At 39.6% G+C, this 16,072-nt stretch overlaps 1 protein-coding gene across 1 annotated transcript in view; it reads left to right on the top strand.

Moving 5' to 3' along the window:
* Nucleotides 1-16,072, top strand: part of LOC103604339 (ADAMTS-like protein 3) — a 127,508-nt gene that overhangs the window by 27,833 nt on the left and 83,603 nt on the right. Inside the window, exons 3-4 of the mRNA XM_008588898.1 lie at nt 4,091-4,136; nt 15,419-15,655. Coding sequence (XP_008587120.1) covers nt 4,091-4,136; nt 15,419-15,655 — 283 coding nt within the window. The remainder of the gene's footprint in view (nt 1-4,090; nt 4,137-15,418; nt 15,656-16,072) is intronic.

Raw genomic sequence — 16,072 nt, 5'->3', positions numbered from 1 at the left:
AAAATGGTGGCCAGATGGTTGGGTTTTAAAAACCTTACTACAGACTTGTAAAGGGAATTAAAAGATAATCAGTTATCTTTATATGCTTCTTTATATCACATCCTGGTATATAGTGGGTTCACCATAAGAAGATGTTGAAGAAAGAATGAGTTCAAAATGGTGCTTTGTATTTTGGGAATTCATGAAATAAAATGCCCTCTTTTCCTCCGCACTTTACTGTAGTTGTAGTGGGATTTGTAGTGGTGATGTACTTACTTTTTTTAGATTTTCATGCTCAACACTCAATATGCAAGTTAGTGACTCCTGGATACTCAGCTTACAATCAGGACATAGCAGTGGCTGTGGGGTGTAGACTATGGCTATATGGTAGGCTGAGACACAGACGTAAGATACCTTCAACTGGCATGCTCTTTCCTTATCTTTTAGTTTTAAATTTCTTTCTACAAAGGTAGTTTTTTAACTTAAATAGCTAAATGCATAAAAACAATTAAATTAAATTAAGCAATTACTAAAGATGCATCTGAACATTTCTAAAGTTCCAAAACACTTTTATAGGAAACACCATTTTTTGTAAGTTTCAGTAGTTTTGTGTTCCAGTATTTCCATCAATTCAAATATTCTCTTGAATTGCATCTCTCTAATTTGCCTGCCCCCTTGCAATTAGAATCAAAGGCTTTTTAGGGCTATACATCATCATATTACACTTCCCTAATCTTTTAGCAGCTTTTTTTGGTTTTTGGCTTTTCCAAAATAAGCAGAGTGATTTAAATTACCCTCTCACTGTTCCTGTTATTTCTTTATTTTTCTTTTATCCACACATAAAAAACAAAATGAAGTCAGTTAAGTGAGTGAACGACCTTGGTCCACAGGCGTAGCCGTTGTCTCCCAGTGGAATGGAGTAATTTCACTTTGATCAGTAGAAGACTTCTCCACCCCAAATACAGTTTTCCTGCCAGCCTCCCAGTTTGGTGCTTCTTGAATGTTTAAACTTTGATGTAGTCTTATCAAGATTTTAATAAATTTTAGAATACTATACCTATGACAAGTCAAAAAATAAAAATATACAGTGTTAGAAAATATTAAGACTTGGTCAACCCATTGTGATTATCTGGGAAGATGCTCTAAACCACAAGTTGAGAAGGAGCAGCTCATTGGATACATTGTCTTCAAGTAGTTAGGTAATACTTTTGCAGGCAGCTATAATGCTGTTCTTTTCACTCCAAACTTATTTCTTCCAAAGCCTTCTAACTCCAACTAGAGATTGCACCTCCCAGAAAACACAAGATGTGAGAGACTGGGGGTATGTGCTGCAATTGGAACAGAAAGTGTAAAGTAAGCGTGGCATGAAATGTAAGTGGAGAAGGGTGAGTTTGAGAAGGACTGCAAAGAAAAGAAAGTCAGTATTAAAAACTGTATCAGACAATAAAGTATAACATAATCACTGCAGAAAAATGAAATCAGTCATGTGGGAGAATATCTGTAGATTTATTGGAAACACAAGAAAAGGTCATAGAAGATAATCATGGATAGATTGATATAGAAATAATAGGTGTAGAAAGAGGGAGCTCTAACCTCAGAATTACAGGCATTCCTGGAACAAGAGCAGTGATCAAAATCATAGAATAATCAGCAGCACTGCATAAAAACCTTGAGTATTCCATTCAAAAGAGCTCACCATTTTCAGTCAAAATTGATGAAAAGCAACACACAACTCTTGTACTTCAAATATTATCAAAACAAACAGAAAAACCATAAGTTTCCAGGAAGAAAAATAAAGCATGTGCAAAAGAATAAAAATCAGACTTCTCCTCTGCAATTCTAAATGTGGTCAGTGAAGCACATCTACAGTTTTAAAGAAAAATAATTGTGTAAAAAATAATGCCATATCTTGTTACATTGCCTTTCCTATGCAAAATATGAATGTTCGATGACATCCAGCTATATATCCTTCTTGAAAAAACCAATTAAATAATACTTAGCCAGCTAAGAGATAAAAACACATACATAAAAAAGTCATATTATGGGGGGGGAGTCATATTATAAAAGAACTGGAATTTGTTATCTACTTCTGGATCTGTGTTAAGTATGAACAAATATGAAAACAAATATAAATATAAAGATGTTTAACAAAGCATTTTTATATTATATGAAAAGGAATAGACTCAGGTATCCTACTTCTAGGTATTTACCCTAGAGAAATGAAATATATTCACACAAAACCTTTACGTGAATGTTTATAGCAGGGCTTCTTTTTCATAATTACCCCAAACTGGAAACAACTCAAATATCCAGCTGGTGAATGAATAAACAAACTATTGCACATACATAAAATAAAATGCTACTCAGCAATGAAAAAGGAGTGAACTACTGGTACAACGACTGCAACAAGAAGAATGGATTTCAAATGTATTATGCTAGAAAGAGTCAGTCTCAAAAAGGTTCATACTGAATGATTCTATTTGTATGACATCCTGGAAACAGCAAAATTAAAGGGGCAGAAAACTAATCAGTGGTTGCCAGGAGCTGAGGGTAGGGAGAGTTTGACTACAAAGGAACAACATGAGAGCATTTTGGGGGGTGATGGAATTGTTACAAATATTGATTGTCTTGGAGGTCTGCCAAAACTCATAAAATTGTATACCCCCCAAAAGTGAATTTTACTGTATCTAAATTTTTTAAGTAGGGAAAAAAAAACCCCAACATAACTGCAAGAAGTAATGTCTTTACAACGATGTGAATATACTTAGCAAATATTGAACTATACAGTTAAAAATGGTTAAGATGATTTTATGTTATGTGTATTTTACCACAATTTAAAAAATTAAATTCAAAACTACCATAAAAATAACACCTGTATAATGGACTATTAGTAATCATTAAAACATTTTTTCCAAAGACTCATCAGTGACGTGGAAGAATGCTTACAATGTTAGATTAAACCAAATACAAAGCTGAATTAACAGTATGATTTGTAACTCTGCAAATAATCATGGCAGAAACACTGGAAAATTAAATACCAAAATGTTATTAAGAGTAAAAGTCATGGTGATGGGATTTTAGATGAGTGATTTTCCACTTCTACACTTCTTAGTATCTAACTGGTTTTCTTTTAAGAGTAAGTTTTTCTTCTACGAGTAAGTTCTTTTAACTTACTCTTTTTATAATTGATAAAAATAGAATACTCAGAAAGCATATGCAATTAGTCATATATTGATGACTATCAATCATTTCATATAAGCTCCTATTTAAATCGTATCAGCAAAAAATGATTTTTTGTATCCACTCAAATTCTTCTATTCTTACAGCACTGAATACTTTAAAATACAATTGAAATAGTGTCTATGGACTTTTAATTCGAGATGATAATTTAAGCCTGTGTTTAGCTTTCCTCGCTCCAAAGGTAGGAAAGTACCTAAAGGATGGAATTCCAACCACCCAAAAGAAAAGGCTGCCTGGAGAACGGGTGGCGGGGCCCCAGAGCTAGGGGCCGGAGGGGAGGACTGCTCATGTGGCAGTCTGCTGTAGGATTCTCAAACCTCCCAGTATTGGCATCTCAGGAAAGCTGCCGCAACACTATTGCATAGCATCTGTTTTTAGTAAGGCCAATGTCTGAAATAAAATAGAAGCGTTGCCTCAAACAAATATCCAACAGAGACAGATGTACTAATTAGAGAAGGTCCACAGAGGGTACCCAGCTACGTAAGTAAATAGGTTGCTACTGTAAGCGGAGGAGAGAGATTCACGAATGCTTTTGCTGGTAGCTTCTCCTTTTTCCGCACAGAAAAAAGTTCGTATATGCACACTTTATACACACACATTGTACATTAATTTTAGTGGCTATATGGACCCTGGGGTAAGGTTAGTTGATTATTATATTAATCAACTAAAAAATTCATTCTCTATTTAATGTGACACCTCCATGAGATGTTTTGGCCCCCTGGTCCTTGAAAATTAATTTCTTAGAATTTAAACTTTGAATCTTTGCGTTAATGTGCATTTGTAACAAGTGCCTTGTTTTTGCTTTTATTTTTCTTTTGATGCTTGCCATTTTTATGAGATCATTTTCTTTTTTTTTTTTTTTCTCCTTTAGGAATTGCGAAGGGCAGAATATTCAATATAAGACATGCAGCAATCATGTAAGTTCTATAATAAAAATACATAATCCCATAAAATCATGTTTTAAGTTATAATATTATGTGTCTATAAAACTAATGGTCTCTTGGTAAACTGTGGAAAATTTGAGTATTTAATTGACAACAGCTTTTGTGTATCTGATACCTTCCATTTATACTTCCTTTTCAGGTCATTTCATATCTATGATCTAATCTGATAAGTATTTAATAACTTCTGAATTCACAGAAGCAATACAAAATACCTGTAAACTCTTTCAGTGTTCAGAGTGCTTTTACGTCCAGTAGGTCACCAGACCTTCATGCTTTCTCCCAGATGTAGGCAGGTGAAGTGGGGTTATTTCTCTTTTGCAAATGAGGGGACTGAGGCTGAGGGAGGTAAAATTATTTTCTGAATGTCACATAAAGGTACAGACTTGAACTGGTCTAGTGCTTTTTCTACTACTCCAAACCACATACGGTGCCCATTGCAAAATATGATAGGTGACTCATCAGAAAATCATACAGGAGAAGGGATTTATACAACTTTATTTTATTCTATGTAAGCCAACACTAAAAAAAATTCAAATATTTTGCTTTACAAATATGAAAATGCAAAATACACATCAGAAGGAACCAGTCTCATTTTCTACTCAAAACATTTCCCTTATTAGTGATATATACCCAAATCAAAATGACAAGAATTAAAATTCTGAGAATCTGGAGATCTCATGTAAATGAGATTTAGTATTTTTTTTTTTAAATCCATTTTTCTCAGTTGGCTGTAACTAATTTATTTTGAAAGTTTCACTTACTGGGACACTGTCCCTCTTTCTTCCTTCTCTGTCCCAGGCCAGTATGAAACAGCAGTCCTGGGGAAGTGTTTCTGCTCTGTGGACCCAAACTCTTCCTCAGTGGGCAGCTCCCCCCACCCACCAAGTTCTAGACAGGGGGAGTGAAGAGCAGGCGGTGTTAGACCTTTTGTCTGCAGAGCTCAAACCAAGTTTTTAGTCCATTTTACCAGTGATGAAGTTGGTATTTTTTATCCTTATCTCACAACTGGTTCCAAACTCGGATGGGAAAAATGGGGCTTATTTATTGGGCACTCAGACTCCAGTTATCACCCTGCCCTGAGGGAGCCAGATGTTTGTCAACCAGGAGGAATTTTGGGAGACAAAGCAAATGGGTTTTGCATCTCCTGTGACAGGATGGAAGTCAGAGGAATTGAGAGACGCACTTGCCAGTGAGTGCTTAATCAAATGGGGCGAAGTCCAGGTGGGGAATATACGAGGAAGAGAGTGGCTTGAGCACAGTCTAGCATTCCTTCTTACACGAGCGAGTGAATGCATTAGCAAACTAAGAGTTTTATCCCTGAGGCTTTTGGACCTACTCCCTTTTTAATGGGTGCATTATTATTATTTTTTATTGCTGCTGTAACAAATTACTGTGACTTAGTTGGCTTAAAACAACACAGATCAATTATTTTACAGTTCTGGAAGTCCAAAGTCCAGCACAGGTCTCACTGGGCTAAAATTAATGTGTTGACAAGGCTACATTCATTCTGGAAGTCTAGAGGAAAATCCGTTTCCTTGTCTTTTCCAGCTTCTAGAAGCTGCCTGCACTCCTTGGCTTGGGGCCACTTCCTTCATAGCCAGCAAAGTTGCATCTTTCTGACCATTTTTCTGTAGTCACATCTTCCTGTAACCACAGCTGGGCAAGATTCTTCCACCTGGATAATCCCAGACCTTCCTCCATCTCATTTTTCTTAGCTTTAGTTATATGTGCACAGTCCAGTTTGCCATGTAAGGTCACATATCCACAGGTTCCAGGTATTAGGTCATGGACGTTTCTGGGGTGGGGGCAGTGCGTTATTCTGCCCAACGCCATAGTATGGCTAAAGTCTTCTTCAGCACATTGGTATGCCAAATTCCTTGTAGTCATTCAAGAACAAATTTCAAAACAGGCTGCTCTCCAACAATACTCTGTGAAGCTATTTAAGGGAATTCATTTTAAACCTCAGATCAAGGTGTTACATTATGAGATTTCATTTTAGGATTTCTCTTTGTGTGTATCACTGCTGTAGCTAATTCCACAAAGGTACCTTCTGTCAACACAAGTGTTAGAGGTGTCTAGGAGTGCTGTATTATGGCATACAGTGTAGAGGTAAAATGTAATCTGCCAAAATCGGTGCACTTTAGGTGCAATGGTTGGGACTTTGGTGTACTTGAGTGAAGATATGATGCCCTGAGGCTCCATGGGTCTTGGGAGTACCTGCAATCTCTAAGTGATGGCCCCTCTGGGAGCATACTACAGAAATCTTTTTCACCTCAAGGTTGGTGAGAAATAGATGCTTGGGGTGGCAGAGGGTGGAGGATAATAATCCTGCCCCTTTTTAGTTTGCAGAGTTGGAATCCTTAGAGAGTCCTTAGAGAGATTTCATAAGGATATAGCATCAGTTGCTAAGCTTGCCTTGCAAACTCAGAATTTGTAACAAAATTCCTTCTTAGGGATATATTAGCCCATTTCTGTTGCTGATAACAGAATACTGGAAACTGGGTAATTTATAAAGAAATACACTTTATTTCTTACTCATTTTAGGATTTCTCTTTGTGTGTATCACTGCTGTAGCTAATTCCACAAAGGCACCTTCTGTCAACACAAGTGTTAGAGGTGTCTAGGAGTGCTGTATTATGGCATACAGTGTAGAGGTAAAATGTAATCTGCCAAAATCGGTGCACTTTAGGTGCAATGGTTGGGACTTTGGTGTACTTGAGTGAAGATATGATGCCCTGAGGCTCCATGGGTCTTGGGAGTACCTGCAATCTCTAAGTGATGGCCCCTCTGGGAGCATACTACAGAAATCTTTTTCACCTCAAGGTTGGTGAGAAATAGATGCTTGGGGTGGCAGAGGGTGGAGGATAATAATCCTGCCCCTTTTTAGTTTGCAGAGTTGGAATCCTTAGAGAGTCCTTAGAGAGATTTCATAAGGATATAGCATCAGTTGCTATGCTTGCCTTGCAAACTCAGAATTTGTAACAAAATTCCTTCTTAGGGATATATTAGCCCATTTCTGTTGCTGATAACAGAATACTGGAAACTGGGTAATTTATAAAGAAATACACTTTATTTCTTACAGTTTTGGAGGCTGGGAAGCCCATAGTACAGGTGACACATCTGGTGAGAATGGACTGAGCAAGAGAGCTAACCTTCTTACTCACTCTCCTTATAAAGCCATCAGATCCACACCCATGACAACCATCAACCATTAAACCGTCAGCCCATTACTCCATGAATGGATCGATCTATTCATGAGAGCACAGTCCTTGTGATCAAATCCCTCTTAAAAACCCCATCTTCCACTGCCATATTGGGTGTTAAGTTCAAATATGAACTTGGGGGAACACTCAAACCACAGCAACGGTAGTAATGGAGAGTCATGGCAGCCATAGTGTTCGGAACACCCCTCTGTCTCCATGTGCCACAGTATCTACAGCTGTGCATGCCCAAGCTCTGTGGCAGACCAGAGGTGGATAAATGCAGCCCAAGCTCCAGTGTTAATGATCTGTGTGTTCCTGTACAAGAGAGATTATACAAATACATTCCTGAATATATCATAGAAACGTTGCAAGGATGTCAAGTGCCATAAGTGGAGTTAACCATAATGAACTCAGAGTACGAATATAGCCACATCTTTTTTTTTTTTTCGTATAATTACTTGAGCTGCTTCCTGCTTTATTAATTGGGACTCAAAATCTCCACCTCTCTGGGCCGGCCCGGTGGCGCACTGCTACAGTGCGCCGCGTGGGAAGTGCGGTGGCGCTCCCGCCGAGGGTTCGGATCCCACATACAGACTGGCCGCTCACTGGCTGAGCGAGGTGCGGGAGCAACACCGAGGGTTGCGATCCCGTTGCCGGTCCCGGTCCGGTATGGGGGTGACACTGAGGGTTGTGATCCGTTGCCGGTCACGAAAAAAGACAAAAAGGGAAAAAAAAAAAAATCTCCACCTCTCCATCACCCAAGGTAGTCTAAGAGCAGGACTGGGGACCAGTCTGCAGCCCACCTCAAGTGGAGAGAGGCGTTCTGATCAGGGCACCCCTGCTTGCTAAAACTTCTATTCCTCCACATGAGTGTCTGAAGACTGAGGCTATCAGCCACAGGACCATGGACCTGTCATCTATGTGTGTCCACTTAACCAAAATAAACAGTAATATTAATAATAGCTCATACTTATTAAGTACTTCCTAAATACTAGACATTGTTCAAAGTGCCTTTTAATGAATAAACTAATTTAATCCTCACAATGTCCTTATGAGGTAGGTGTTATTTTTATCTCCACTTTTACAGAGGAGGAACTTTTTTTTTTTTTTGTCTTTTTTACTGACCGGTAATGGGATCGCAACCCTCGGTGTTGCGCCTGCACCGCGCTCAGCCAGTGAGCGGGAACCGGTCTCCACATGGGATCCGAACCCTCCGCGGGGGCGCCGCCGCGCTCCCAAGCGGCGCGCTCTCCAGTGCGCCACCAGGCCGGCCTACAGAGGAGGAACTTTAAGTAACCTGCCCAAGGTTACAGAGCTGGATTTAACCCCAGGTAGTCAGGCTCAGGACTGTGTGCTCCCAACTGCTCTACCACACTGTACTGCCCCTCGGAAAGGTCTCTAGCTTTGTTAGATCACAAAATGACACTCCAGATAGCAGTAACTAAAGCATGGTAGCTTTTAACAACCTGTGAATTGCTGAGGTAGTTGGAGGAACTTTCAGATACCATTGTAGAACAGTGAGACATGTCTTCCGAATATGCACAGTTGGTGAGGGACAAAGGTCAGGGAAGAGCAGAGATGGAAGAGAAAGAGAGGCAACTAAAGGGAAGTCAGAGGAATGAAATCCTCCATGGCCATAGCCATCAGTCTTCTATTCCAGTGTCCTGGAGTCGATCCTCAGCACAGGAGAGGATGCTGCATAAAGAGGACAGACCCCAACAGCTGCATTTCAGAATTCTGCCCACCTCATTACCAGAGGTGGGAAGGGGGGAAGGGGAGGGAAGAAAGGAAGGAATTGGTAAAGGGCCATGAAAGTCGATTATATTGTATAATGTTGAATATACTAATTATCCTGATTTGAACATCCCATATTGCACACATGTATTGATATTCAGTGCTGTACTGCACAGATATGTACAATCAACTAGGTTGCAATAATTAATAAATAAATAGGAAAGAGTTCTGTCCATCTCATCAGCAGACACACACACACACACACACACACACACACACACACACACACAAATAGATTCCAGGCACCAAGGAAAAGATAGAATGTACTTTTATTATGATGTCTGGTGTCTGGATGTGAGAGGGACGTGCATTCAGAATACATCAATGAAGAAATTCCAACCCCTGGTGCACAGGAGACGATGCTTCAAATGGCAGGTGTGGGAGGCACGACCAGGACACAAGGACAACACTGCCCTCTCCAAGAAATTGGACTGTGGTTCAGTGGCTCTCTGACTGCCACCCTCACTCCCCATCAGGAGTGATGAGGCTTTGGCTTTGGGCCTGAAAGACAAGGGAACAGACCATGCCTATGTGCAGTGCTTTGGTTCCCAGGGGACATAATCCTCTGATCAGCACTCAGCATATATCTTTACAGCCAGGGCTTGGCCTCTGAGGCCTTGATAAAGAAATACCCTTATCAGGGGTACATCAGAGCAAATAGGGACTTTCCAAGAGAAGTCACGCATGTCGGTAAGGAGGTCTACACTTGAATTCGCTGACTGTTCATGTTTTTTCTAATACCAGGGTTTATAGGATTACAGGCAGTACTGAAAGAGGCAAAGGGAAAATATTTTTAAAATAAGTATATCACAGTTTGGTAAGAGTGTTTTTGTAGCATGGACACATTTTATATGAGCACTGGGGGAGACCTGGCTAACTCTGCACAGTGGGGTCTATGGGCTCCCTCATGGCTTTTCAGAAGAGGCGACATTTGCTGTGGCCCTCGAAGGCTTCTTCATACCATGTGTTCTGTAAATGGCTAATTTCTGACAGTTTTTTCATTCCATATTTTTTCCTGGAGCTATTCTTTTCTTTCTATTTCCATTGCTCCTACTCTAGCAAGGGCCACTTCCTCTCATATCTGTCTCCAGATCTCCAGGCCATCCTGCTCTCCTACTGGTCCTCCTAAAGTGCCACCTTCTCTATGTCACTCCCCTCTGGACCCTTATTGCTTTGAATTCTCCTCACTTGCATTCAAGGACCCTCAGAAATAGGCGAGACTTAATCTCTTATTCAACCCACAGCTGTCGCCCTCGCTGGACGAGGCTGTGTTCCATCTCTTCTAGACACTCCGTTTATTTCTGTTGTTTCTCCTTTGCTCGTTGTTTCCATATCTTTGCCTATGTATATCACACCGTCATTTAAACTCCATCTGAGATTTCACTTTTCCACAATGCCTTGTTTTGCTAGCTCTAGTTTATAGTGGCTACCTATAATAATTTATTTTTATGCTAGAAATTTTGTTTGTTATATAAAAGGATCACAAAATTTAACTCATACTACAACTTGTATATGAAGGTAAAATAAAATTTTAAAATTTGATTATAAGAAAAACAGTATTTTTCATGAGTAATTACTCACTGATTTTTTTTGGGGGGGGGGGATTAACTAATATCTAATCTAAATTAAAGTTTGGTCCAGTCCTATTATGTAAATAGTCTCTTAAGTAATGGTCTAGCTCTCCTGCATAAAAATAGTCATTGTATTAGATAATCTCTCTGGCTTGGCTTCTCATCTTCACTTGTCCACATGTTTTACACATCCCCGTGGTTTTAGGAGGGGAAGGGGAACCTGTTTAACCTGTTTTTGTTATGGTCTGTAATGGGTGCTAGTTGTCATCTGCTGGCCTTGGCAATTGCCTCCTTCCTCTTTTCCTCTCGCTCCTCCTCTCCCTCCCCTCCCCCTCAGTCAGTCCCCCTCCTGCTGTCCCTCCTCCTGCCCCTCCTGCTTCCCTCCCTCCCCTCCTCCCTCTGCTCCTCCCCCTCCAATCCTCCCCCTCTCCTCCTCTTCTGTGCTTCCCAGGCTGGCTAACCCCCTCTGACTGACACTTCTTCTTTAGATATATTAATTACCTCTATCAGGTTAGAGTCAAGTCTTGCTGATCTAGGATCTATTCTTTCCTTATTAGCTCCCTCTAATCAATTCTACAGTTTAACTCTTGGATAACGGTTTTGTTTCCTTCACTGCAGTCCTACTGCAATGCCAATAACGACGCTCTGTTTCAATGAGTTTCATGAATGTAGGTGCTGTATCTCCAGGGGCAGGTACTTGGTACCAGTGCAGAGCAATGGGCAGAGGCCCGACGAGGGAAGAAGGGCAAGTGAATTCAACAATAACAACAACAACAACAACAAAGAAACACACACAGAGCACAGTGGTTTTGAGATAGTTAAAGAAAGGGCAAATAATTCTTCACATTGAAATGGCTCCTGAAGACATGGATAATGATTAATGTTTCTATGAACACTTTGAATCACCTGGAAAAATTAAAAGCATTTAGTTTCCCTTGTTTCAAAAAGAAGGAGGCTATGTAATGCATTTGAAGATTTATATCCTAGATGGTTAAAATAGGGCAAAATTTGGCACCTATGTATTATAATTGTAACTATCTATCTGGAAAACATACCTGGGTGAAAGAGTGATCAGAATAAATGAGATGGTCCAGAACATGTAGCACTGAAGCTTCCTAAATCAACTTGGCTATTTAAGATACAAGAATGCCTAGATTGTCCTGAGCCAGGGCATGGGGTCCAGCTGAGCCAGACTAGGCAGCTTAGTGTCGACACTAGAGAATGTGAAGTAAATGAACACATTGAATGCAAGTAGCCCATGCCCTCAGCTCACTAGAAAGCAGCGTCATATATGGAGTGCTTGTTACTGGGGAGTCACTCTTGACTCTTTTATTCCCTAGCTGTGTGTCTTTGGGCTGGTGGCTAAAGACTTTCTAGGTCACAGTTTTTATTTATAAAACACGGGTAATGATAATCCTTTTTAGGTCACAGTTTTTATTTATAAAACACAGGTAATGATAATCCTTTTTAGGTCACAGTTTTTATTTATAAAACAAGGGTAATGATAATCCTTTCTAGGTCACAGTTTTTATTTATAAAACACGGGTAATGATAATCCTTTTTAGGTCACAGTTTTTATTTATAAAACAAGGGTAATGATAATCGTGACCTACCTGGATCAAAGGGTGGTAGGGAAAAGAGAATGTCAGTAATAATCCCTGACAAACTAGAGAGCGTTTTCCAGATATAAGGCTGTCTTAATTAGGGATTATCCTGTGCTAGGAACAGAAACCCACTCAGATTAGCTCAAGACAAATGGGATGCACTACACGGATGTGTGGGTGTTAATGGCACTTAAGCATAAGCAGGCCTGGAGGGCCTGGAGCCAGGAATCAGAAAGTGAGGACCACAGTTAGTTACTCCTATTAGAACGCACGGTTTACCATCATTCCTCTTCCCTTCTCCTCTAATTCATTCTTCTCTGCTGTGGGAACTGGTTTGCTTTGCTTCCACATGCATCTCATAAAAGAAATGGTCAGCCCAGCCCCAGATTAATGTAAGTTCTCAGCTCCAGTTCTTTTGTTGCAATTCCAAATTCCTGGGAAAGACTGACTTGGTGTGGATCAGATGTCTTCCTCTGGATAGTCAGCTGTGGCCAAGGACTCTGGTCACACGGACAAACCTGGTTACCTTTTCAGCAAGGACTACGTCTCTGCTGACATCCTAAGCTGTCTTCTGTTAACTCTTGTTTGTTTTGTGAAACTTCATTGGTTTATGGAGCTTAAGGCGTCAGCCAGTACCTTCAGTCCCTCGGGGACACTTGCCACGTCAGTGAGCCTAATGCCAGGGAAGCTGCTTGCACTCTCCTGTTATGCACTTTTCTTTGGTTTCAAAGAGTCACATATAGAAAATACTGGCCATGGCTGGGGGAAGAGGAGATGGTATAATTTTACAACTGATGATCTTTCCTATGGCCAGATGAAGGATAAAGTCCTCATTTCAACAGTGGGAAGTTGTCCAACTTCAATCTTCTTCTTTTTGACTCGCTTCTGTAGGTGTGACCTGGGTTAAGGTTGAATTTTGCTAACACAACAAAAATGTGGACACAGTATAGGATTTTAGAATGTTTCACAACAAAATTATACAACTAATCCCAGAGGAAAGTTTGTTAATTATATTCTATTTATACCCTACCTACTTCCCAAAAGGAAGTTTATAAAGGCCAAAGCATAAACACAGTAAAATGCAAAAGTCAAGTAGTAAAAAGGGGGAGAAATGAAATAAATTATATTTGAAAATCCTGGCTGATAATTTATTAATAACTATTTGTGGAAAAAGTAAAGCTAGATTTCTACCTCACACTGTTCATCTAAATAAATTTTAGATATAACAAAGAGTCAAACATGCTTGCTAATCTATAAAGGAATTAGAAAAATACATTTAAGCATTTATCTGTTCTCAGAGCAGACTGAGAAAAACATTTCTAAGCCCATTAATGAAGAAAGAAACCTTGAAAGGGAAAATTAATAGAGCTGACTACCTAAAAATTTAAAACTTCCTGACTTCACAGAGTACCAAAACCAAAATTAATAGGGAAAAACATTTCCAACACAAATGGCAAAAAGTTGATAACTTCACTATGAAGTTTAATAGTTTTATCTGCTTTAAAAAAAAGACAAACATTCCAATAGATAAATGAATAAAGGACATAAAACAAATTTTTTTTTTCCTTTTTGTCTTTTTTCATGACCGGTAAGGGGATCGCAACCCTCGGTGTCGCGCCCGCACCACGCTCAACCAGTGAGCGGACCGGTCTCTATATGGGATCCAAACCCTCGGCGGGAGCACCACCACACTCCCAAGCGCCGCACTCTACCGAGTGCGCCACCAGGCCGGCCCAAAACAAGAAATTTTTGATTAATTGATACAAAAAGCAAATACACAGGAAAAGATATTAAACCTAAATAATAAAAAGGAAATGAAAATGAATATAATGAAATTTTATTTTCTACTTCTGATTGGAGAAAAATTTAGAAAATTATAGTATCCAAACTGGGAAGAGGTATTAAGAAAGAGGAACTTACGTAATCTAAAGTTAATAATACCTTTCAGGAAGGCAATTTGGCAATATTTTGAATAGTTTATAAAACATGCATACACTTTGACTCAGAAATTTTATTTCCAGAAACTAGTCCTTGGAAAACAATCAAGACTTGTGTAAAGATTTAGATATAAGAATCTTTGTCATTTATTCTTTTTTTTGAATAGAAACCATTTCCCAAAGTTTTTACAGTGAACATTTATTACTTTCATAATAAGAAAAAAATGTAAACTAATATATTGCCTTTTCTGTATCTGTTTTCTTAAATTAGGAAGTTTGGGTACCAAAAGTAGATTTTTGATGAGTAAAGTAACATTTTTGTTATTCAGCATCTTGCTTTGGAAATGTCTGGAAGGAGGAATCAGTAATTTAGTAAAAACACCCCTGAGTCATCAATACTTGTACAAGCAGTTTTTACTGTTATTATGAGAGTGCCGTAGGGCATTTACTTAGAATTCACTTTTGTTGTAGACAGAATTTGAACAAGGTACATTGTCTGCTTTTATTCTACAGCCAGTGGAAGGCAGGTACTTGGTACCAGTGCAGAGCAATGGGCAGAGGCCCGACGAGGGAAGAAGGGCAAGTGAATTCAACAACAACAGGAATTCAACAATAACAACAACAACAACAACAAAGAAACACACACAGAGCACAGTGGTTTTGAGATAGTTAAAGAAAGGGCAAATAATTCTTCACATTGAAATGGCTCCTGAAGACATGGATAATGATTAATGTTTCTATGAACACTTTGAATCACCTGGAAAAATTAAAAGCATTTAGTTTCCCTTGTTTCAAAAAGAAGGAGGCTATGTAATGCATTTGAAGATTTATATCCTAGATGGTTAAAATAGGGCAAAATTTGGCACCTATGTATTATAATTGTAACTATCTATCTGGAAAACATACCTGGGTGAAAGAGTGATCAGAATAAATGAGATGGTCCCCCTCAATTTTTGCAGAGATCTCAGTGGAATTCCACAGCTTTGAATATAAAAAAAGAAAATAAAAAAACAACAAAGGAATGAGGTGACACCCAGGAGGGAGCAAGTGGGGTCTGGTCTCATGGGATTCTGGTGAACTTGCTCAGCCTTCCATTGGCCCCTCTCACTGGGTGACGCACATGTGGCCCTTTCTCTCTGCCTCCAGGACTGCCCTCCGGACGCGGAAGACTTCAGAGCCCAGCAGTGCTCAGCCTACAATGATGTCCAGTATCAGGGACATTATTATGAATGGCTTCCACAGTATAATGACTCTGCTGCTCCCTGCGCACTCAAGTGTCACGCGCGGGGACAAAACTTGGTAGTGGAGCTGGCACCCAAGGTGCTAGATGGAACTCGTTGCAATGCTGACTCCCTAGACATGTGTATCAGTGGCATCTGCCAGGTAAGCCACACCTGCCAACCATGCCTCTGGTTCAGGGATGTGCCACACCCACTCTCAATACAGAGAATACTTCCGTACTTTTGTTCATGCAGGTAAAAATATTGCTTTTGATCATTTTAATATAAAAAAAATTTTTAGAGAACATTACTAGCCTTTAAGTTATGTTTTAATTATTTTAAATAGTGTAAATTTTGCCCATGTAGAATCAAGAGATTGCTGTATACCACTTCTTGTGATTGTGCTAGACCAGTGATTCTTTAACTTGAGCGTGCATCAGAATCCCCTGTAGGGCTTGTGAAAACACAGAGAGCTGGGCACACCTGCAGAGTTTCTGACTTGCAGGTCAGGGGGTGGGGCCCAAGAATTTGCATTTCTAACAAGTTCCTGCTGGGCTGGGACCGCGCTTTGAGAATCACT

This window comes from Galeopterus variegatus, unplaced genomic scaffold (assembly GCF_000696425.1).
Source record: "Galeopterus variegatus unplaced genomic scaffold, G_variegatus-3.0.2 Scaffold5092, whole genome shotgun sequence".
Taxonomy (NCBI): Eukaryota; Metazoa; Chordata; class Mammalia; order Dermoptera; family Cynocephalidae; genus Galeopterus; species Galeopterus variegatus.
The sequence above is the reverse complement of the archived record's forward strand: the minus strand, read 5'-3'. Positions and strand labels throughout refer to the sequence as shown.